General features: G+C 40.7%; 1 protein-coding gene across 7 annotated transcripts in view; it reads right to left on the reverse strand.

Moving 5' to 3' along the window:
- arid1b (AT-rich interactive domain 1B) overlaps positions 1–14,274 on the reverse strand; it is a 111,794-nt gene extending 97,520 nt beyond the window's left edge. For 5 of the 7 annotated variants that reach the window (XM_045720744.1, XM_045720743.1, XM_045720742.1 and 2 more), the window contains exon 1: positions 12,635–14,273. In XM_045720744.1, coding sequence (XP_045576700.1) covers positions 12,635–13,891 — 1,257 coding nt within the window. In that variant the 5' untranslated portion in view covers positions 13,892–14,273. Of the gene's footprint in view, positions 1–12,634 lie in introns of all 7 variants that reach the window. The other 2 variants (XM_045720741.1, XM_045720745.1) reach the window with 2 other exon arrangements.
- Between the last annotated feature and the right edge of the window lie 10,735 nt (positions 14,275–25,009).

A 25,009-nucleotide genomic window follows, 5' to 3' on the forward strand; every position in this document is an offset into this window, starting at 1 on the left:
AACATCTATTAAACATGATCTTGACTGCAGGATCCGTTTTAATCCCAAAGACCAAAAACCCTACACATTTTAGACCAAACACGTACGCAACACTTCTAATGAGGTCGAAAGCAAAATAAACATGTAACCCACTTCCAAGGGTGCTTCCGGTGTATACGGTGAAAAACACTGCTGCTTCTTTATGGGACCAAACTCTTCCCAAAAAAATTGTTTAATTGAAACGTTTTCAAAGTGTAAAACAAAGATCAGCCCGTAAATGGAGGCAGCTGAAGTCTGAATCCCGTGATGGTGAAAGAGTCAATTGACAGACTTGTTGGGGAATGTTTGGCTAGCCTAGCTATAAACTTAGCTGCTAATAACTGAAACACTTAACCGCTAAAACATACGGACTCCGGTAGAAATCTACGCAGTAGTGAGAAAAGCCCAGAGCCGAATTTATCAAAAGAAAGAAAGTGCCAATAGCATGGCTAATCAATCTCATGACAGAGATAAGGAGTCTAGATACAAAGATGAAGAAAAAAAAAGATTGACAAAATGAGGGTGAGTATTGAAAAAGGAATGAATAGTAAAGTTGACAGCTTACGTGCATCTTTGGAGAAAGACATTCAGCATAATCATCCAGCTATGCTGACTCAACTGGAGAATAATAACAAGCAGCTACAAGACCGCACAGCTCTTGAAGTTGGACGTCTGGAGTCCTGTGTAAAATTCCTAGAATAGGTACCGCCAAATCAAAGTCCGACCCAGACGTGTATATCATAGTGGCAGGACTGCCAGCTGATGAAAAAGAGGACCTAATCTACAAAGTCAACCAGTTGATATCGGTTAGCCTAGGCTGCAAAACAGTTGAGAGGATGAGGGAGAGAGGTAAAGGTCCCGGGGTTGTGAAGGTGGAGTGTCTGTCCGTGGAGGAGAAAGTAGCTCTGTTATGGGAAAAACAAAAGCTTGTGAGGCCAAAAGAAAAACTAATGTAAAAGCCCTAGGGGCTCCGAGGTAGTGGGAATATGTGTAAAGTTGTGTGTTTTCATGCTATTTTCCACCTGAACAGTCTACATGGGTTCGAGATACATCCTCCTTCTATTGTCATTTGTTAAGTCAAGTATACAGAAGCAGATGCTATTTACATATGTGGGGATCTTAACAGTCAAATTGAGAGGTTAGATGACTATATAAATGATATTACATTGCCTGTTGCTTTGGATTACTTTGTTAATCATCATGGGGAAACCCTATTAGAATTCCTTCGGGACTCGAACATGTGTATAATTAATGGAAGAATATGCCCCTTAAGCGATAACTTTACATCCATACAGCATCTGTCAAAGGAAAAGCTGTGATGGACTACATAGTTACCCTCCACGACTACAAACTTGTTTGGCATTTAAGGTGTTCTCTCCTACACAGATGGTTGAAGAATGCAGATGTTTTGACTTAAACTGGAGAGAGAAAAGTAGACTTCCTGGTTAATATTTTATTCATGATATTTTCTGGTTGGCCACAAACTTTCTCAGCCAGGTATTACTGTGCATCATTCGGAGCAAACGATACAGGCTTAAACGTAATTAAAGAAATGTGCCAAATTACTTTATGTTCTGAAATGGCATGTAGAGCTCTGGTGAAACTGCAAAGATGCCAAGAAACAACAATAGATTTAGATGTGTGGTATGAAAAATGGTGATAATATATACTCTGAAATGGGGGGAAAAAATGAGAATAAAGAATACAACCAAGTCCAGGAAAGATTACAAGCCAAACAAGCCTTATTGGAATGACTAGTTAAGGGATCTACGGTCAGTAAAACGCTGACCACGCCGCTTGCATCGCATGCGCGAGCGCTGCAAAAGAAAAGTACACGTACATGTTATTCAATCATTGCACCCACACCGCTCACGCGCCTCTTGCGTAGCCTTGCGCTAAAATAGAACTTGGTTCTATTTGTGACGCTTCACGCTCTGCAAGTCCCGTCTCTCCCATCTCATTGGTTTTTGAGGAGCATATACCCACGTGGGTGAATGAAAGATGAACTGAGGTCCACACTCCAGTCGGTAGTGGTAATGCACCTTAAAGTTGGTTCCCAACCGCCATATAAAGTACAAATAAGAAGCCTGAAGGAGGAGAGATTACTAGAAACTAACTTGGTTTACCCTGTTATCTGTGGATTAATTGTCAGAGTAGATGACCTTGTGCATTTCAGGTAAAATAATAACCCAATGTTTATATCCCAGGACAAATTAGCTAGCAACAGTCAGCATGTCATACACAAAGCTGAATACTTATGTTTACAGTGTACAGATAGGAATACAAGAGAACATTTTAGGAAGGAATTTAAGAAAAACCAGCATGTGTTTGATTAAAGACTGTGCCTATTCAGAGATATTGAAGAGATTTATTTAACCAGGCAAGTCAGTTAAGAACAAATTCTTATTTACAATGACAGCCTAGGAACAGTGGGGTAACTGCCTTGATCAGGGGTAGAACGACAGATTTTTTTTTACCTTGTCGGCTTGGGGATTCGATCTTGCAACCTTTTGGTTACTAGTCCAACGCTCTAACCATTAGGCTACCTGCCACCGCAGTGGCTCAACAGTTTGTAAGCCAAATAAAGAAGTTAGGACCAAAACGACATGAGAAAATTCCAATGAAAGTCAGGGAAGGGGGGGGGGGTGTTAGAACTCAGATATTACACAGGTACTTAAGGAGTGGGAGAAGTGGTTTGCTCGTTTGTTCTCAGGTAACAAAAATGTGGCATATTTTGAGGAAGAATTTTATAAAGACGTACGTTCCCTGAGAACTAAAATGCAAAATAGAATGTTAAAACCCTCTGATCAACACAGAGGTGGAAAAAGTACACAATTGTCATACTTGAGTAAAAAAAAATACTACATTTTCATACTTGAGTAAAAGTAAATGCTATACATCAAATTCCTTATATTTAGCAAACCAGACAGCACAATTTCCTTTATTACTTTTGACAGCCAAGGGCACACTCCAACACAATTTACAAAGGAAGCATTTATGTTTAGTGAGTCCACCAGATCAGAGGCAGTAGAGATGACCAGGGACGTTCTCTTGATAAGTGTGTGAACTGGACCTTTTCCATGTTCTGCTAAGCATTCGAATTGTAACTTTTGAGTGTCAGGGGAAAATGTATGGAGTAAAAAGTACATCATTTTCTTTAGGAACGTAGTGAAGTAAAAGTACTAGTAAAGTAAAGTACAGAAACCCCCCAAAACAACTTAAGTAGAATTTGAAAGTATTTAAGTACTTTACACCACTGAATACACAGTGCATTCAGAAAGTATTCAGACCCCTTGACTTTTTCCACATTGTTACGTTGCAGCCTTATTCTAAAATGGATTCAAAAATAAAATCATAATCCTCAGCAATCTACACACAATACACTATAAATGACAAAGCAAAAACTTTTGACAATGTATTAAAAAATAGAAATGCCTTTACATAAGTATTCAGACCTTTTGCTATGACACTCACAACTGAGCACAGGTGTATCCTGTTTCCATTGAACATCCTTGAGATGTTTCTACATCTTGGAGTCCACCTGTGGTAAATTCCATTGATTGGACATGATTTGGAAAGGCACACACTTGTCTATATAGGGTCCCACAGTTGACAGTGCATGTCAGAGCAAAAACCATGCCATGAGCTCAAAGGAATTGTCCATTAGGATTGTGTCGAGGCACAGATCTGGGAAAGGGGGCCCAAAAAAAATCTGCAGCATTGAAGATCCCCAAGACCACAGTGGCCTCAATCATTCTTAAAAGGAAGAAGTTTGGAACCACCAAGACTCTTCCTAGAGCTGGACGCCCAGCCAAACTGAGCAATCGGGGGAGGAGGGCCTTGGTCATGGATGTGACCAAGAACGTGATGGTCACTGACAGAGCTCTTGAGTTCCTCTGTGGAGATGGGAGAAACTTCCAGAAGGACAACCATCTCTGCAGCACTCCTGGCCAGATGGAAGCCATTCCTCAGGAAAGGCCCATGGCAGCCCGCTTGAAGCTTGCCAAAAGGCATCTAAAGAATCTCATATCCATGAGAAACAAGATTCTCTGGTCTGATGAAGCCAAGATTGAACTCTTTGGCCTGAATGCCAAGCATCACATCTGGAGGAAACCTGGCACCATCCCTACAGGGAAGCGTGGTGATGGCAGCATCATGCTATGGGGAAGTTTTTCAGCAGCAGGGACTGGAGGACTAGTCAAGATCGAGGAAAAAGATGAACAGAGCAAAGTACAGAGATATCCTTGATGAAAACCTGCTCCAGAGCTCTCAGGTTTACCTTCCAACAGGACAACAACCCTAAACATACAGCTAAGAAAAAACAGGAGTGGCTTCGGGACAAGTCTGAATGTCCTAGAGTGGCCCAGCCAGTGCCCGGACTTGAACCCGGTCAAACATCTCTGGAGAGACCTGAAAATAGCTGTGCAGCAACGCTCTCCATCCAACCTGACAGAGCTTGAGAGGATCTGCAGAGAAGAATGGGAGAAACTCCCTAAATACAGGTGTGCCAAGCTTGTAGCATCATACCCATGAAGACTCAATGATGTAAAGGTGCTTCAACAAAGTACTGAGTACTTTAGGCAAATGTGATATTTCCGTAATTTATATTTTTGTAATACATTTGCAAAAATGTCATTAAAAAAAACATTTTTGCTTTTTATTATGGGGTATTGTATGTCGATTGATGAGGGGGGAAAACAATTGAATATATTTTAGAATAAGGCTGTAACGTAACAAAATGTGGAAGAAGTAATGGGGTCTGAAAACTTTCCGACACCACTGTATGTAACCCATACTTAAAGGAGCTTCTTCTGTGGCAGAAGTTAAGGTGATTGACGCTGCAAAAATATGGGAAAGTGTTTGACATTGATGAACTGCCTAATTAACTTTTAAAATCCAAATTTGTTTTGAGTACAGTACAATGCCATCCATAAGTCTATAGTAAATCCCATTCTCAAATCTTCAAAACAATGTAACTGAATTATAGAGGCATACGTTTATGAAGTACGGTATATAAAATGATATTCATCCATCCTCAACAATAGGCTAATTACCTTTTTGCAGGATCAAAACATTCTAGTGGAAGAACAAAATGGTTTCGGTAAATCCAGAGCCTCTTTTGATCATATCTTCTCAGTCTGTACAATAATCAGACATAGATTACATAAAGCCTACATTTGCATGTTTCATTGACTTCCAGAAAGCTAAAGGGATCTTTTGGCCTGTAGTTTGTTAAAGACAAGGGTTGATTGGAAATTTTATCATGCAATCCAGTCTCTTTACGAAGTACCAAATGCTTGTGTGCGTGTTAATGAATATCGTACAGATTGGTTTCCCACACCCTCAGGTGTAAAATAAGGAGACGCCTTATCACTGACTTTGTTCGCTATGTTTATAAATTATTTGGCAAAATAATTGGAGTACGATATGATGAAATGCTAAGTATCCTTTTATATGCTGATGTTATTTTAATGGCAGAAACTGAACAAGACCTGCAGAAACTTTTAATTTGTAGTTAATTGGTGTAAAAGATGGAGACTCATGATCAACCAGACAAAAACACAGATAAAGCATTTTGGAAAACCAGGTACTAAAGAGAAGTGTTTTTCAGTTTTGTTTTGGTGAAGACATTGAGTACATTAGCAATTGGCCGGAAGGGTAGCCTAGTGGTTAGAGCGTTGGACTTGTAACCGAAAGGTTGACAGATCGAATCCCCGAGCTGACAAGGTAAAAATCTGTTGTTCTGCCCCAGAGATGCGTGTGTCCTGTTCTGGCATATTCAGCAGGAGTGCTAAGAGGTATCTCAAAAACAAACATGTCCAGAGCAGTACTTTACTTAAGGTGGTCACAAGTTTGCACCTATACTTGCAATAACTGGGGACATGGGTTGGGAACCCTGTGATGGAAGGTGCGTTTGGTGAGACTTTGGAATAGACTGTTGGATATGCCAACTGCCAGAATAGCTAGTAGGTAGATAGGTAGCAGCAGGTAGTCTAGTGGTTAGAATGTTGGGCCAGTAAGCGTAAGGTTGTAAGATCAAATCCCCAAGCTGACAAGGTAAAAATCTGTCATTCTGCCCCTGAAACAAGGCAGTTAACCCACTGTTCCTAGGCCTTCATTGTAAATAAGAATGTATTCTTAACTGACCTGCCTAGTTAAATTAAGGAAAAATAAATAGTAATGTTTTTCAATGGGATCTATCCATAGAGGGGATCCTGGGCAACTGAAATGTCTGACCTTTTTCAACAGTGACTGAACATCTGTACAAAAAACAAATTACAGGAAACATTGATATTATCAGAAAACTTGATGCAATATTTCAAAAATGATTAGAGGAGATTAATGATAAACCCAAATTGAGAAGTTTTTGTTTGATTAAGGGTGAATTTGTGTGTGTGTGTGTGAGAGATATATTATGTATAACCTACCTAAAAGCAAGAGATAGCTATGTGCACAGGTAAGATCAGGGATATTGCCTCTGCATATTGAAACAGGTTGGTACGGTGGCAAAATGGAAGAGAAAAGACCTCTTATTGTGACCTCGAAGAAATAGAGAATGGAGCTCATTTTATCCTCTATTGGCCTATCTATCATGGCATATGCTTGCTCTTAATCCACAAAGCACACCAGATATACCCTGGCATCTGTATATGTTATGTATGGTTGTTATGTTATGTACGTAAGCACAGTACCATTCAAAAATGTACACCGACTCATTCAAGGGTTTTTATTTTTTACTATTTTCTACATTGTAGAATAATAGTGAAGACATCAAAACTCAAATCACACATATGGAATCAGGGAGTAATCCAAAAAAAAGTGTTAAATAACCAGCTTCGTGAGGTAGTCACCTGGAATGCATTTCAATTAACAGGTGTGCCTTGTTAAAAGTTGAGCCAATCAGTTGTGTTGTGACACAGTAGGGGTGGTATACAGAAGATAGCCCTATTTGGTAAAAGACCAAGTCCATATTATGGCAAGAACAGCTCAAACAAGCAAAGAGAAACAATAGTCAATCATTACTGTACATACGTTTCTTTGAAAGTTTCTTCAAATGCAGTCGCAAAAACCATCAAGTGCTATGATGAAACTGGCCCTCATGAGGACCGCCACAAGAAAGGAAGACCCAAAGTTAGCTCTGCTGCAGAGGATAAGTTCATTAGAGTTACCAGCCTTAGATTGCAGCCCAAATAAATAAAATCCATTTTTATTTGTCACATGGCCGAATACAAGCCCTTAACCATCAATGCAGTTTTAAGAAATAAATTGAAATAACAAATAATTAAGGCGCAACAATAAAATAAACAGTAACGATGCTATATACAGGGGGTTCCGGTACAGAGTCAATGTGCGGGGGCACCGGTTAGTCATGGTAATATGTACTCGTAGGTAGAGGTAAAGTGACTATGCATGGATAATAAACAGTAGCAGCAGCATACAAATGGGGGCTGGGGTGGGGACAAAGCAAATATTCCAGGCAGCCATGTGATTAACTGTTCAAGAGTCTTATGGCTTGGGGGGGGGGGTAGAAGCTGTTAAGCATTTCTTCATTTTTTGCCTGCCGTGCGGTAGCAGAGAGAACAGTCTATGACTAAGGTGGCTGGAGCCCTTGGCAATTTTTTGGACCTTCCTCTGACACCACCTGGTATAGAGTTCCTGGATGGCAGAAAGCTTGGCCCCAGTGATGTACTGCGGCCGCAGTGCCTTGCGGTCGGAGGCCGTGATGCAACCAGTCAGAATGCCCTCGATGGTGCAGATGCTTCAGAGTTCAAAAGACAACTGTTCAGAGGAGACTGCGTGAATTTGTATTTATTATGGATCCCGCAGCAGCTACTCTTCCTGGGGTCCAGCAAAATTAAGGCAGTTCATTTTTAAAACATTACAATACATTCACAGATTTCACAACACACTGTGTGCCCTTAGGGCCCTACTCCACCACATACCTACATTACTAAATCCATGTGTATGTATAGTGCGTATGTTATCGTGTGTGTCTGCGCCAATGTTTGGGTTGCTGCACAGTCCCTGCTGTTCCATAAGGTGTTTTTGAATGTGTTTTTTTAAATCAAATTTTACCGCTTGCGTCAGTTACTTGATGTGGAATAGAGTTCCATGTAGTACTGTGTGCCAGGCCTTCATGGTCAAATTGCTGCAAAGAAACCACTACTAAAGGACACCAATAATAAGAAGAGACTTGCTTGAGCCAAGAAACACAAGCAATGGACATTAGACTGGTGGAAATCTGTCCTTTGGTCTGATGGATCCAGATTTTTGGTTGCAACCGTCGTGTCTTTGTGAGACGACGAACAGATGACCTCCATATGTGTGGTTCCCACCGTGAAGCATGGAGGTGTGAGTGTGCTTTGCTGATGATGCCATCAGTGACTTATTTAGAATTTAATGCACACTTAACCAGCATGGCTACCACAGCATTCTGCAGCGATAGGCCATCCCATTTGGTTTGCGCTTAATGGGACTATCATTTGTTTTTCAACAGGACAAACACACCTCCAGGCTGTGTAAGGGCTATTTAACCAAGAAGGAGAGTGATGGAGTGCTGCATCAGATAACTTGGCTTCCACAATCACCCGAACTCAACCCAATTAAGATGATTTGGGATGAGTTGGACCGCAGAGTGACGGAAAAGCAGCCAACAAGTGCTCAGCATATGTGGAAACTCCTTCAAGACTGTTGGAAAAGCATTCCTAATGAAGCTGGTTTAGAGAATGCCAAGAGTAGAAGTAGGCCCATAGGTTACCTGGCCTGCGCACAAATGTAGGCGTATAAAATGTGCCAATTCGGGGATCAGATAGTATTTCTGATTGGCTTAACACACCACCTGTGGAACTTCAAAGTAATGTTTTCTTCACCTCAAACAGCAAGCAAGCAAAGTCTGTTTTCACATCCATTGAGAATGACAATAGTTCCTCAATGTATTTGAAAAACAACTCAGCGCGAAAAAGGAAAAATGTCATGCTCTGATCCAGTGGAAACGGCATAAAATAGACCTACCCAATTACTTCTTATCCGTTGCGCAAATAGTCTACAGCTGTGTCTGTCCTGAGCTTACTGGTGTGGGAAACTGAGGGCACAGAATATTTCATACAATGTTGCAAGTTTGCTAGCATGAGCTTCAGGCCAGATGCAAGTTAATACAATGTTTCAAGTTCATTGAAGATATCCTATAAATCACATTGGCCTATTTATAACTTATTTTAGGACATTTTCTGCCTGCAGGCTGCAATGGTTTTATTTGTTGGCTTTATAGGCTATTTACAGTTGGCAATGGAAGTTACTTTTTAGGTTTGTATCATTTAAAATTTAGTTTTGGATAGAATTTTGTTTAGCCACATGACAATGATTGAGATACGAAAGATGTTATTATAAATGAAACTTTTTCACGAAAATGTGCATATGAAAACCATACCTGGCACGCAGATCGGTAGAAATGGTAAGATAAATTGGCATGTCACATGATAAAGGTTGCCGACTCCCCGCAGAATCTGCAAGCCCCAGTAGGAGGATGGTCGGGTCAGGTTAAGTTTATCCTGATCTCTGGCTCCCTCAAGTAATTTGTGTCTTATTTTAAACAATGCGCGTAAAGCATCAGACAAGCTCAATGCATATATAGGTAATTTTATTAAAATACATAGGGTGTGTCTTCGTGGAAAAATACACTGTTGAACATTTTGACCAACTGATTGGTCGAAAGAACAGATGACTTTCTGTTGACTAAGATACTTTTTTGGTCCGGGACAGCCCTAAATTTTAGACAAAACCTTTTCAAAACAAAACTAAAAAATAGGGCCACCTCCTGCGATAACCAGCGCAATTCTGACAAAACTATGATAATATGCCAGCAGTGTAAAAATAGTTTTGAACACCCAATGTCAGGTTTGTCTGACCCCAAAAGGCATGTGACGAACTCTCTGTAACCCACGATGAAGTGGCCATCGCACTGACGTCCAGGCTTGTCATGAATAGAACCATCCTGCACATTATAGGCATTACATCTCTGCATTTAGCAGATCATCTTGGTATAGGCCTATATCCACAAACGGTATCTTTGTTGTAAATATACCCACTTGATTTGTCAAAATATACCATAACTAGATCGTTTGATAGCATGGTCAAAGCGAGCGTCAAAGCTATTTCGGTGTCTCTCCCTCCGTATTTCTTCTGAAGCTCCAAGGTTTGTGTGCTCAAAGCCCGAATGAGAGCGAGCTGCTAGAAAAACAGGGCACGTCCTCTTTAATAAGCCTAATTTAAGATTCAATTACAATACCTCTGAAGATCATTAACTTCCAAATTAGACATTTACTGTAGGCTTGTCAGTGACAGAATCTCAATCTGATGGAGACAGCGGGTATGAGCTGGTAAATACACAAAGAAGCGTCTATCTGAAATGTATATTTTACACTGGTGTGAGGTAGAAATTAGTAGTGGGGAAACTAAGCTACAACACCAACATTGTATTATATTTTTTTCCAGAAAGAAAGCATGCCCACATTACAATAAGACATCGATGCCTTGAAACAGATTTTTAGAGCAGGTTGTCACAGGGCAGGCGTGACCAGTGCACGTGTGTGCATGCATGCTCCTGCTGAGGTAAATAGCTGGCTGATGGTGGGATCAGGCACATGGCTAATCTGCATGTGTGAAGGTCAGGGCTCAACCACATAATGGGCTCCCTGCCAAAAAGCAGGATCACATCACTAGATAAATGAAGCAAGTAGCCAGAGTGTTAGAGATTTCATTACACAATGTAAACAGAACACAATCCTGAATCCTACCCCACACCATTACTGAAGGGATTAAGAAATTAGGCAAGAACACAGTAGACATCTCTATTTACGTCTACAGTGAAAATACACACATTTGATAGATGGGTGGTGAGAACCAATCTGATGCAATATTATGTAAACTAGGCAGTAGCTGTGAAATTTCACTCCAATTCTCAAACTTCCAAAGTGCCCTCGGAAGTGCAAGCTGTATACTAGTCCAATATTGGACTACAGGAGCTTAACGTTACTCCTTAGTCCAAGGACTTTACATGTTCTGTTTAAAGTGCGAATTGGCGCTGGAAGCCAAAACAGCGAAATACTCTTAAGTTAAATGTGAATCGATTCTCAATTGCGGTATTGTTCTAGAAACATAAATCCCTCTACTTTCACATCACATCAAAATAATTTCATAAATGCAACACACACATTCCGTTTTAACAGAGTTGCAGCCGACAGTACTGTCCACTGACAACACGTTTGTGGTTTCTGTCCTCCATTTACACACAGGTGTTCAGAGACTCAGACATCCAATTAGCACAGGTAGTCTACGTTTCCTGTAAACAAGCGCTGTAACATGGAAATATGGCCATGTGTGAACCTTAACCCTAAAAAAAGGTGTGTATCAATTTAATGTATTATTCATTGTCAATATATGAAAAATAAGGTCCTTATGCTACCAAAACCGTACCACAGGCGATGCGTGTCAATGTTCAGACCAAGCGTCACAGCTCTTAATAAAATCCCCCCCTACAGAAGACGCCTTCCTCCAATGACTTACGTAATGGAGCTGAAAGTCATGACCAAGAGCTAGCTGGATACCAGCCCTTGCAATCTCTAACCAATTGATTGCAACACATGGGAACATAGCTAGCTACTAGCATAATATATCCCTTAAAGGCGTTGGCAACTCTTTATGCACAATATGGGCCAAGGAGCATATCTAGCTAGCCAACGTTAGTTACTTGGCCAACGCGAGGCCCTCAAACTAGTGTTACAAAGCTAAATGTTATCAGGCTATGCTATAGCTAGCATATAACAAATTAGCGTATATAATAGTTCGCTGGATATCAACAAACGAATGCTAACGTTAGCGAGTAAGAATTGTGCTTGTTCAACATACGTTGATATGCTTTTTGAGATTTGAAACGGATACTTCAATATCTCAGCAGTTGCACACATCCTGACCTGACCGTTAGCTAGCTAGAGTCAGCCTTGCTAGCTAGCAAGTCAATGCTAGTTAGAATGGTCCTTGGTTTTTAAGCAAGCTGAACATTAGATGGAATGGTCGACGATATTTTTTGTAAGTCCACAAGTTAAATTGCAAATAATGTTTTAAAATTAAATCAGCATGCGAATGCATACGTTTATTTGGAACTATGTATAGCTAAAGTGGTTTTAAAATGTTGGAGCATAGACTATAGAAACTAGGAAGCAAACTAACTGAAAAGGATAACTTTGTGGTCCCCAACCAGATGCCACATTTAATGCCAACTTTAAGCAACCATAAACATAATAGTTTGCTAACTGCTCACATGGCTGCTGAATTCAGAAAATGACAACGTGGATGTTATCTCCACCTGCATGTTTATATATTATACAGTAAAATGTTAGGTACTGTAATGTAGCTACACAAATATGCAGCCAGACTCAGAGAAGACCTCTCATCCTAGCCTCACTGGCTGACAAATTGGCATAACGTTCGCTAACTGGTCTCTCTGACCATAGCTACATTAATGTATCTATGTAACGTTAGTTAACTACAAAACCGCCTGGAAAGCTTAGTTAGTTTGGCCAATTAGTTAAAAAGTGACATATATGAATGTATCATTTACCTGTGATCTGCCGCTTCCTTGTCCGTTGTTTCCAGGGCTCATGGCTGGGTGATTTCTTTGTTGTCCTCCCCAAACATGAGTAACTGAACCGTATTGGGGGTTTATGTCTTTGGTCAGCCCCATGCTTGATTGTTGTTGTTGTTGAGCAGAGGGATTAGTGTAATCTTGATAGCCACCGCCATAGCCCCGCATCATAGGGCTCGGGGATGTCAGTAGCTGGTTTAGAGTTGGGGTAGCCCCCGAAGGATGTTGCTGAGTTTGCCCTGGAAATCTCTGAAACCCTCCAACATTAGCACCACCAGAAGAGGCAGCGGCCATGGCAGCTTTGCTATGATTAGCAGCAGCCGTGTTGCTGCCTAGGCCCATCATGTTGTTCCCCTGCCGAGAGGGACTCATCATCCCATATCCACTATTACCGTAGCCAGGGCGGTAAGTCGGGTAGTGGTTGTACGGGTTGTTGTGGTACCCTTCGTGGGAGTTTTGTTGAACTTGATCCATATTCTGTTGTACCGAATGCATTATCCCAGACCCAGGGCTTTGTTGTCCGCCATGTTGATCAAAGCAAGGCCCTCCTTTACCATTTCCATAATAACTATTAAACTCCGAAACTGAGCTGGTACCACTTTGGGACGGGTTGATGTTGTTATTCGTTGGTCCCGAACTGGCATGCTCGTACCTGCTGTCCAACCGGTCTTCCGTTTTGCTCGGTTGGTCGTCCTCATTTTTATTCAGCATTTCCTGTTGCTGATGGCGTTCGACTGTATTCCCTAAAACAACATTCCCTTTTCCTCCATGTTGGCGGTTTCCACTTTCTCCATGTAGCGACTGCTGGTTGTTGTTCTGAATTTGGCGTTGTTGGTGCTGAATGAATTGGTTGAATGGCTGTTGCTGAGGAGGTGTGTGGTGGAGAGATGGAGTATCTTCGCCACCAACATTTTTCACTTTATGACTCACAAACATTCCCGTCTCCATGCTAGAATTTGAAGTCGAAAAAGACGCCGATCTAGAATCTCTACTTTCCTTCTCACGTGGATTCGAATCGTTGTTTGCAGGAGAAGCTCGAGCTCTACTGGTCGGGTTCAGTTCATGGCGTTCTACATTATTCATAGCATGAACGCTAGTCCCATTTCCTACCCCAAGCACAGCTCCACCAACTACTCCAGACTTGCCAGATTTCAAATCTTGACTCAAGTTACTGGTTAAATTCGACCTTTTCTTACCATTTGATGTTGGGGCTGTTGCCACTTGTGCGGCCATGATCAAGTCCACATCTCAGGCATAAAGTCCAGTCAAGCTAGCAAGCTAACTGGCTAATGAAAAAAAAAAAAGAGGAAGAAAAGCAGAACACAAAAGAAGCCAGACAGCTAACGTTAGCTAACAAGAAAACGACGTTAGCGTAAAATCAAAAAGCGCAAGAGTATCGAATATCCGCATAAATACCGTCTGTTAGAGCAAGCTCATGTTATACGTTTTCAGACAGACATGAAACTTTTTTCCTTCCATGTCTAACCCGGATACAGGCAAATGCCTTTTCTCTCCGAAGCCCCTAGCCCAGCATGGCATCAGCGAAAACAGCGAGCGTTGAGAATCAAGGTCTCTAGCCAACGATGGTGGATAAATAAAGATGTCTACTCAAGCAGTTTACCATTTGAAAAAATGGTCAAGGTTCCTGTCTGTGTAAGTGGGTGTTCCCTCTCTCGCGTGAGCGTGCTTTCCCGCGTGAGACCAATGGTGGAGTTCGGTTTGCATGGCCAGGTGTCACGGGTGGGTGGAGATGTCTTGTAAGGACAGGGGTGAAAGTAAGGCAAAAAATACATATCAGGGTAAGCCATACTGGTAAAACATCAAATCAAATCCAACTTTGTCACATGCGCTGAATACAACAGATGTAGACCTTACCTTGAAAAGCTTACTTACAAGCCCTTAACCAACTGTGCAGTTCAAGAAGAGTTAAGAAAATATTTACCAAATAAATGAAAGTAAAAAGTAAATAAATAAAATAACGAGGCTATATACAGGGGGCACCGGTACTGAGTCAGTGTGTGGGGGTACAGGTTAGTTGAGATAATTTGTCCATGTAGGTAGGGGTGAAGTGACTAGGCATAGATATTAAACAGTGAGTAGCAGCAGTGTACAAAAGAAATGGAAAGGGGGGGGTCAATGTAAATACTCCGGTGGCCATTTGATTAATTGCTCAGCAGTCTTATGGCTTTGGGGTAGAAGCTGTTAAGGAGCCTTTTGGTCATAGACTTGGCGCTCCGGTACCGCTTGTTGTGCAGTAGCAGAGAAAACAGTCTATGACTTGGGTGACTGGAGTCTCTGACAATTTTATGGGATTTCCTCTGACACCACCTATTATATAGGTCCTGGATGGCAGGAAGCTTGGCCCCAGTGATGTACTGGGCTGTACGCACTACCCTCTGTAGCGCCTTACGGTCAGATGTCAAGCAGTTGCCATACCAGGCGGTGATGCAACCATTCAGGATGCTCTCGACATGAGCCTTTCACAATAATTAAAACAAAATGTCAAGAAAACTGTAAGCTATTACACCATTATTAAGAATTACCACATGTTAGAGGCATGAAAAATGGACTTGAGAACGGGTGGTATACCAACCTACGAGCCAAAATGCAATGTGCCAATCGACAAATGTCATTACACTTTTTGGCGTACAAGATGTCTCTTTCCATTCACCACTGTTTAGAGGCTGGAAATATTTTGTGAGTGGATGAACGTGCGTGTGTAACAGTGTAGGTTCCGTCCCTCTTTTCGCCCCAACCCGGGCTCGAACCCGGGACCCTTGCACACATCAACAACTGACACCCATCGTTACCCATCGCGCCACAAAAGCCGCGGCCCTTGCAACGCAAGGGGAAACCCTACTTCAAGTCTCAGAGCGAGTGACGTCACTGATTGAAACGCTATTAGCGCGCACCACCGCTAACTAACTAGCCATTTCACATCGGTTACACGCGTGTAGCCTAGTAAAGGAGCCCATTTTATTTATTTTATTAAACTATTATTTAACTAGGCGAGTCAGTTAAGAACAAATTCTTATTTACAATAACAGCCTACCAAAAGGCAAGGGATTGTTTGAGAATCTGATGACAACATCATGACTTATTGTGGCATAAACACAACCAAAGGTAATACATACAAGTTAAAGCTACAATATGTAACTTTTTGGCAACCCAACCAAATTCACTTAGAAACATATGTAAGAAGCGGTAGATCTGTTCTATGTAAGCTATTTCTATGCTTCCCGTTCTTAAGTTTAGTTTTTGCCAAACTGAAATGCACAATTTGAATGCCTGAATTGGAAAACAAGGAATGGATCCTAATGTATTTGAGAATTGTTCTCAAAGTGAAATAGGAACAAAATTATTTCACAATATCATACCAGGTGGAATTTAAATGTTTACCAAAAAAGTGGCAGGGTAAACGTTTTGAATCCCATATTACCCCTTTAATCAACAGTAGATGTCTTCAATGAATTAGAAATAGGCTTGTGTTTGAGTATGAGAGGCACAGACCTGTTTTTGTGATGTATTGAGCCATTGTTTTTCCTGCTTTCTTTACTATTTGTCTGATTGAATTCATTTCATATGTGGGACAATTGTTGACTGTAACGGTACTCATTCTTCTATATGCTATTATGTTATTAACAAAGTAACAAGAATGGAAAGAAAAGGATCAACAGAAAAGGAAACAGGCCATATGAGAACGTCTGTGTGTTTCTACGTAGGCCTAAATGAGAGCGAATATACATGAGCGAATTGTTAGTCTGTGTGCAGATGAGGGATTGACTCACTTGAGGGACTCAGTGGCCTGTTCAAGGGGAATCGACTGGGCCCTCCCCCAGCAACGGCAGCAGCAGCCCAGTCAAGTCAAGCAGGGAAAGTGGGTCAGACAGAAAACCCCCAGAAAGCAGTACAGCACAGCTCTCAGTAACACACTGACACCACACGCCTTGTATTTTTTGTACAAGAAAATAAAAAAGTATTCTCTAACACAGTAATTGTGAGCCAAATGCAAGAATATTCCCTTGATAGTGCACTACATTTGGCCAGTGCCCGGACAAAAGTAGTGCACTATATAGGTAATAGGATGCCATTTGGGACGCACACGGTGACAAAAGACACATTTAAACACACCTTGCTATACAGACACTGGCCAGACCAATGTGTTCAATTTCAGGGTGGAGTAAAATAACAGTTTTACAATTGATTTGTTTACTAGGATGGCTTCAGGTTGCTCAACATGCAGTGTATAAAAGAGTGACTGTATTCCCAAATGTGTCTTGAAGACTGATCCATTTCATATGATATTTTACGAATTGCAATTCGTACAATACGTTACGAATTTGAAAAGTGTACAATATGTTACGAATTTGTAAAACGAATGACATGTTACGAATTTCAAATTGTTTTTGCAAACGTTAGTTATGCTAGGAGTTAAGTTTAGGGTTAGGGCAAGGGTTATCTAAAAAGGGTTAGGGTTAGCTAACACACTAAGATATTTCAAATTAGCTAAAAATTAGTATGTAGTTGCTAATTAGCTAAAATTATAAAGTTGTACGTGATGAGATTTGAAAAAGCAATCTTTGGGTTGTTAGACGTTTGCGTTATACGCCCGTCTTAAGTAACCATCTGTCTTATGTAACCATACCAAATGTAACATACTAATTTCAGTGTCCTGGATTTACATGTACTATGTTACGTCTAGTCTATGAGACCAGGCTGTGTATTTTCCATCCAAGTTCATGCCTATTTCACTGGATAAATGTAAGCAACCAAAGGCAACTTCTCAAACCTCTGACAGCAAATACTTTGTGGATGGAGGTAGAGATAAGAGGAAATCACACTTATTGTTCTCAAACCGCAAAGTATTGCTGAAATTATGAGAGTACAGACAGAATAGAATTACATAATATAGAATGTTACATTTTAGGTCTCTCACTGCATAATTCCAACAATACTATAACCCTATGATTCAACAACATTTTGTGTCAACCCTGTGTTCTATGCTTTGCACATTAGCAATAACAGCTTATAATATGATTGCTTCAAACATCAACAAATCAGTCAAACCTATGGAACAAATCTAATGAGCAATAGTTGAACAGTGACTTTTCATAGTGGAAAGCATAATCATTTCCATTAATGCATAATAAGGCAGGGTCTATGCATACAATTAGTCCCTAAATGTATTATGATGTAAGGTTGAAGTACAAAGAACAGAAACAGGGATGTAGCCTACTCAGCACTAACCATGTAACCATCTGCATCCCAAATGGCACCCTATTCCCTATATAGTGCCCTACTTTATGAGCCCTGGTCAAATGTAGTGCCCTACATAGAGAATAGATTCAACCCATGACAAATTATAATTTTCACCCATTGTCCATTACAGTCCAGTTTACTGCATAGAGAGCCTATTATAGTATTAAAGGGGAACTATGTCATAAACCCTCTAAGTTCCATAATGGGGCCAAAATGGCTACCATTTTGGTAAGGGAGAATCCAAAACCAGTCTAATTGGAATGAATGGCGGTAGAGGCATTTCCAGCTTTTACTTTTGCAGGAAAATAAAAGTAAGATGTGATGTATCAGAAATTGTGTAATGGAATTATAGTCAACCTAAAATATTGTCATATAATTATAAATACAGTTTATACAGATTTTATACAAATGTTGTGTATAAATAGCCTCTGGAATATATGTAAACAGACCATAAATATCTCAGATTTTGTTTTCTTGGAAAGCTGTGAGTGCTATTATATGATACAATATCAGTACTAGTTGCATTTACAACTTGTTTAAGTCCTATCATCAACTGATTTCAGCCAGTGTATGGCTTTGGATTGTTTGAATGGAATGTTGGCATATTGGCAGAATCATTCCTCTAAAACTGTCTGGCCAGCTAGCTAACACACATACACTGCAGATAAACTCTTCACATTCATTGTTTAACACAATATCTTATCACAGCACTGTCAAATCATGGCTGACCTTTGGACCATCATAAGAAGGTTCTAGTATTCTAATTCCTAATTGTATGGTCTACTGTCTGTGAGCATCATCACTTGACTCTTTCACATTGACCCTCTACCCCACAACAACTTCTCGACCACCCAGACCCCTTTTATCACCCCACTTAAAGCATCCATGTGACAGCTGGCTTTTAATGAACAATTTCACTGATGTGCCTTAGGTTGGAGCTGGCAGGGACCCAAACAGGAATTGGTCTCTGGGTCTCAAATGGCACCCAATTCTCTACATACAGTAGTGCACTCGAAATGGAATAGGGTGCCATTTGGGACGTAGCCACAATGAGCCGAGTGACACTGATTGCATTTCTCCAAATTAAACGTCACCTGACCTTGGCAGAGGTAAATCATTAGTTTCCCGTTGTAATCATCACACGGCCGCAATTATACGCCATTGGACCTCCATTTGCATTTAGACGTAGCTCAGGCCATGCCAAAAAAGAAAATACACATTGACAATGTCAGAGAAACTCAGGGACAGGGGTTTGCAAGCCAAAGGGATTGCATGATTGGAGCATAGCTATACACACAGTAGAGATAAGCAACTACAGGGCACATATTTTGTGTGCAACCCTTCTAAACAAGTCTACCTTATAACAACACTCTAATTCAAGAATATTCAAACGTAGAGAGAGAGCATTTGAGTTTACATTACTTGAAATGCAGCCCATAACTGAGAAAAAAAGATAAATCAGGGAATTACTTGCATCATTAGTAATTAATTACTTTAGTAATAAGGTGTTCTTTCTTACTGGCAGCTGTCTTACTGAACTAAGGGGTTGCCTAGCAATCACCATTACACACTGGGTGACATCATTCATGGCTGAATCAATCCAATCTCTTTAATTAAAATGACCTAGCTGACCATGTAGCATTATTTCCATAAACGTGACCTTCAAAGTAAGTCAGAAAACGTGAGCACAGTGAGGGGGGGGTGTGAGATGAATCCAAGTCAGATTAGTATGGTGAAAACGTCAAATGCTGTGGTCTGCAAAATCATTGCTGAGATTCAATTTTACCACAGGGAAGGTACAATAGGCGTGACTTAATTTCCTCTGAAACACGCCAGCCATGCTGTAGTAGACAGTAGACAGTGAAGAACAAAGAACAAAGCAGCCTGAAGTAGAGCATATCATGGCTACAATACTGAAGCCAGCAGGTTTAATATAATAATCATCTCCCTTTGTAGGTTGGAAATAGAACAATTGTGTGTAATAGTATTAGTAATCTGCAGCAGGGGTTCCCAAACTTTCTTTTCACAGGGCCTCCTTTTTCCATTTTTAGAATTGTTCATTGAGATACCCTATGTTAAATACACCACCAAAAGCTTGATTTTGTTTCATTTGAGGGACCTAGGATTTTTGTTTGTTTTTAAGCTCATTTCCTTCAATTCTCATGACATCTTTTAGGTAGGCTATTTAATAATGATCATAATGATAATAATAATGGATAAGGAAAGTAAACTCTAGACCTGATTTCCCCAAATGTTATTTAGCTACCAAATTGTTTTATTATAATTCATATGAACCCTTTTACAGAAAGTGAATAGATCAAATGATAGCGACAGAGTCACACATTGTATAAGATTACTTCCCAAGCAAAGTCTTTTTTTTTTTTTACTCCTCTACATTAGGTCAGCCTCAGATATCTCCATGTGCTTCAGAGTTGTGTCTTCCTCTGGCATTGTATAGCTTGTTTCTAGCCTAAAGCAACGCAGAGTTATGTGTCGTTTTCGATCGGTTTATACAATTGTGAATTTGTAAACCCCTAGGTTGGGAACCCCTATTCTAGAGTAATTTAAGATACGTCCCATAGGGCTTTCTTCAGAAGTAGTGCATTATAGAGAATAAAATACAATTTGGGACTAAACCCTTAGTGTCAGGGACAGCATTCTCACACTAAACACAGAGCCTATGTCCCGCCAATTCAGGTCTTTCAATCCATTAGGGATCACCACTAATCATTTAACCAGCAAAGTGGCGAGTCAAGACCTGGGATAATTTGTCCTGGCACACAGTGAAATGGGGCTGTGCATTACAAATGGCACCCTATTCTCTTTATAGTGCACTACTTTTGACCAGGGCCCATAAAACTCTGGTCAAAAGTAGCGTACTATGTAGCTGTTCCACAGATGTATACACGTGTAGTGGTTGATTGTGGATGCTTGGCAAGGAAAACAACCTCTCGACGAGATGTCCCCCCTCTGCTCACCGCTCCTTAGGCTGCGTCTCAAATGGCACTCTGTTCACCATATACAGATGTAGGATCTTAATTTGATCACATTGTTGCTGCAGGAGATTTCCTGCATAGCAGGAAATGCAGATGTGTAGTGTAGGCTTCTAAAGTTTGTAATTTATACTTAAAAATGTCAGACTTGATTTGCCCTAACAAAAAATGTATCAACCCCTACAAAAATGTCCATTAATTATAATCCACACAAGAATTCACATTTCCGGTTGCTGTAGGATTATTTTCCTTCTGTGAGAAACTGGCCAAATTAAGATCCAACACCCGTAGTGCACTACTTTTGACCATTTCCCTTGGGGCCTTGTGAAATGTAGTGCACTATAAAGGATATAGGGTGCCATTTGGGATGCATTGACACAGACTTATACACACTGTTCTCACTAAGTCTGGGATATGATCTATAGATTCTGTCTGAACACTAGTTTTAAACAGACACATTTCTCTGGGTATTTTTTTATGATGCTAATTCGATTTCCGCAGGGTCACGGACATCAACTGTACGGCTGTAAAATAGCAGCATGTTTCTACAGATGGGGAAAGGAGGTTCAAAATCAATGAGCCATCTCAGCAGGTAAATGTGTAAAAAAAAAAAAATAAGTCACATTTACAATTTGTGGTATTAAATTAGCATTAGTATTAGTATTAGTATAAATACAATAAGATAAAACATTTTACATAATGGTGTACTTCCACTAACTGATCTGTGGACTAATAGTTTATAAGCAAGGATGTATTTATTAAAAAAAACTATTTATTGTGTGTAACACAAAATACATAGTTTCATAATAAACAATGGAAATTGCCTGAGTCACTTGAGTCAGTCTACTCTTGGGCGCAAACGTATCAGTGTTTCTCGTCTGAAAGCTGGATAACACTACTCAACAACTCAAAGTAACATTTCTATTAAACAAACTTTGAATGTTGTTAGCTATGTGCAATTCATTTTTAACATCGGACATTTATGCTTACATTTCCCCGCCCTGCCTGTCATTTAGACATTTTTTTATGAAAAGTCTTCCACTCTGTTTTCCCTGGACTCCTATTTGCTGTGCCACTTTGTCCTTTATTAGCACAATTGCCCTGGAATGCAGGCCATGTTAACGGAACCAAATGATCAAACCACATTTTCAAAGAGAAAAAGGATTAGAGGATAGTCTCTCTGGGTGTTTGTGGCCTGGCCACAGGATGCCTGTAATGCCTCTAGTGCAGTAGTGTAGTAGGTAGTTAGTGCAGGATAGTTACAGGATAGTGATGGGTGATGCATCCTTAAAGGGCCTGAGGATGAACCTTTGAATCCCGCAGATGGTTCTGTGTCAGTGGAGGTAGAAGCAGCAGGCTCTGTGTCACCAACTAAGAGAGATACAACGCAACAAGAACAGATCAAATCAAAGTTTATTGGTTGCGTACACAGTTGTTGTCGTGGGTATAGCGAAATGCTTGTGTTACTAGCTCCTAACAATGCAGCAAAAATATCAAACAGGTACACAAATAATAATCAAAAACAAGAAATCACAGGACGAATCCAGTTAGCAACCCACATAACGCCGTATCAGTAATCCAAATACAATATATGCGTATATACACCAAAAAGATACACAGGAGTAAAAGACCACGTTTTTTTTGCCAACCTTACACCAACTTCGATTTTGGACTGATTAAAAGGAAGCCTGGACAGTGACAGTTGTTCAGTATTGAACCAAAATCATCATCATCATCACCTGCTATGAAAAAAAGTGTGTGCCGTGTGCTGCAGTGTGAACAGATTAAGACACCAATTTATCAGGAAATGTGCAGAACAAAATGCACCTTGAAATGTACGACACAGAAGAGTTTTCCATTGTGTCAGATGTGTATACTAAGACCAGATGCTGCAGTGTGGACAGACGGAGGACTTAGTGACTGTCACAGAGAAGGTTGGAGCAGGATGTGGGGTGCTGGAGGGCCACATGGCTGATGTGGGCCTCTTGCTTAGGGAACCTCTGCAGCACGGTCCAGAAGGCCTGGATGGACAGGCTGTAGAGGCGGCAGAGAGTCAGCGCCGTCATGTTGGCCGAGTGCTTAGCATCCGTCACCAGGCACAGCTCAGAGCGCAGTCGGACCAAACCAGAGACAAACAAAAAGACAGGTCAGTAGTTGAGATGGGCCAGCGTTGCTAAGAATGGAATGGGGTCCTCATCTGGGTAAAGGCATGTATTCCACAAAAGAAAAGACGATGGTACCTAATGGGTTTCCATCAGTCAAATACAAAACAAGTAAGAATTTAGCATAAATATCAACCTTGAGCAGCAGCCACTAACAATGGCTGAAACTAAGTCAGTCTTAATTACACAGCAACATAATAACATTTCTATGGAGCAACCTAAATATAAGCATTCATTAAGGGTGGTGTGAGCTACTTTGATCTTCAATCTTTTCATACACTAAATGTGGCTCAGTTGGGAGAGCATGGTGCTTGCACCACCAGGGTTATGGGTTCGATTCCTGGGACAACCCATACGTAAAATGTATGCATGCGTGACTATAAGTCGCTTTGGATAAAAACATCTGCTAAATGCCTTAAATTATATAAATACGGTTGTAAAAAACAAGACTTCATTACGTTTGCTTTCATGTTTTTTGTTGTTGATTTTTTACCCTTTTTACTCCCCAATTTCATGGTATCCAATTGGTAGTTACAGTCTTGTCCCATTGCCGCAACTCCCGTATGGACTCGGGAGAGGCGAAGGTCGAGAGCCATGCGTCCTCTGAAACACGACCCCGCCAAGCCGCACTGCTTCTTGACACACTGCTCGCTTAACCCGGAAGTCAGCCGCACCAATGTGTCGGAGGAAACACCGTAAAACTGCCAACCGAAGTCAGCTTGCAGGCGTTCGGCCCGCCACAAGGAGTGTCTAGAGCTTGATGGCACAAGGAAATCCCTTCCGGCCAAACCCTCCCCTAACCCGGACGATGCTTGACCAATTGTGCGCCGCCTCATGGGTCTCCCAGTCACGGCCACTTGGGAGGCCATTTTCATATTTTTTTAATAATTAAATGTAATTACCATACCATGCATGTACATTGTGTTGTTCACATAAACATCAAAGAACAATCATATCACTATGATGTAATTCTCAAAATCCCTTTAACAATTTGCGTGAAAATCCAGGGATATTTCAGCATCTGTTTATGCTACATTCACCTCAGATTTCTTGATTACCAACCCAAAACAAATGTTGTAGAATAAAGACGGAAACAAGTGACTTTTGACCATGCAACTACTTATGCCATCAGCAACGATCCCATTTATCTTATTAGAACAAACAACAAATTAGACACCTATTATAGCATGAGTATAAACACGTATTATAGCCAACTTCCTGATTGAATATCTGCCACATCTTATCAGTTATGATTATCATGTGCATCCCTCAGTGCCTTTCATTTATAATCTCAACACTTTGAGCAGTGATCAGTCACTGTCAGGGGGACTCTGCAGTAGTAGAGGAGACAGGGAGGAAGACCGTCCTAAGCAGTGCCATTATGAACTACAGTTGAAGTCGGAGGTTTACATACACCTTAGCCAAATACATTTAAACTCAGTTTTTCACGATTCCAAACATTTAGTCTGAGCAAAAATGCATTGTCTTAGGTCAGTTAGGATCACCACTTTATTTGAAGAATGTGAAAGGTCAGAATAATAGTAGAGAGAATTATTTATTTCAGCTTTTATTTATTTCAACACATTCCCAGTGGGTCAGAAGTTTACATATACTCAATTAGTATTTGGTAGCATTGCCTTTAAATTGTTTAACTTGGGTCAAACGTTTCGGGTAGCCTTCCACAAGCTTCCCACAATAAGTTGGGTGAATTTTGTCCCATTCCTCCTGACAGAGCTGGTGTAACTGAGCAGGTTTGTAGGCCTGCTTGCTGGAACACACTTTTTCAGTTCTGCCCACAAATTTTCTAGAGGATTGAGGTCAGGGCTTTGTGATAATCACTCCAATACCTTGACTTTGTTGTCCTTAAGCCATTTTGCCACAACTTTGGAAGTATGCTTGGGGTCATTGTCCGTTTGGTAGACCCATTTGCGACCAAG

Source organism: Salmo salar, chromosome ssa06 (assembly GCF_905237065.1).
Source record: "Salmo salar chromosome ssa06, Ssal_v3.1, whole genome shotgun sequence".
Taxonomy (NCBI): domain Eukaryota; kingdom Metazoa; phylum Chordata; class Actinopteri; order Salmoniformes; family Salmonidae; genus Salmo; species Salmo salar.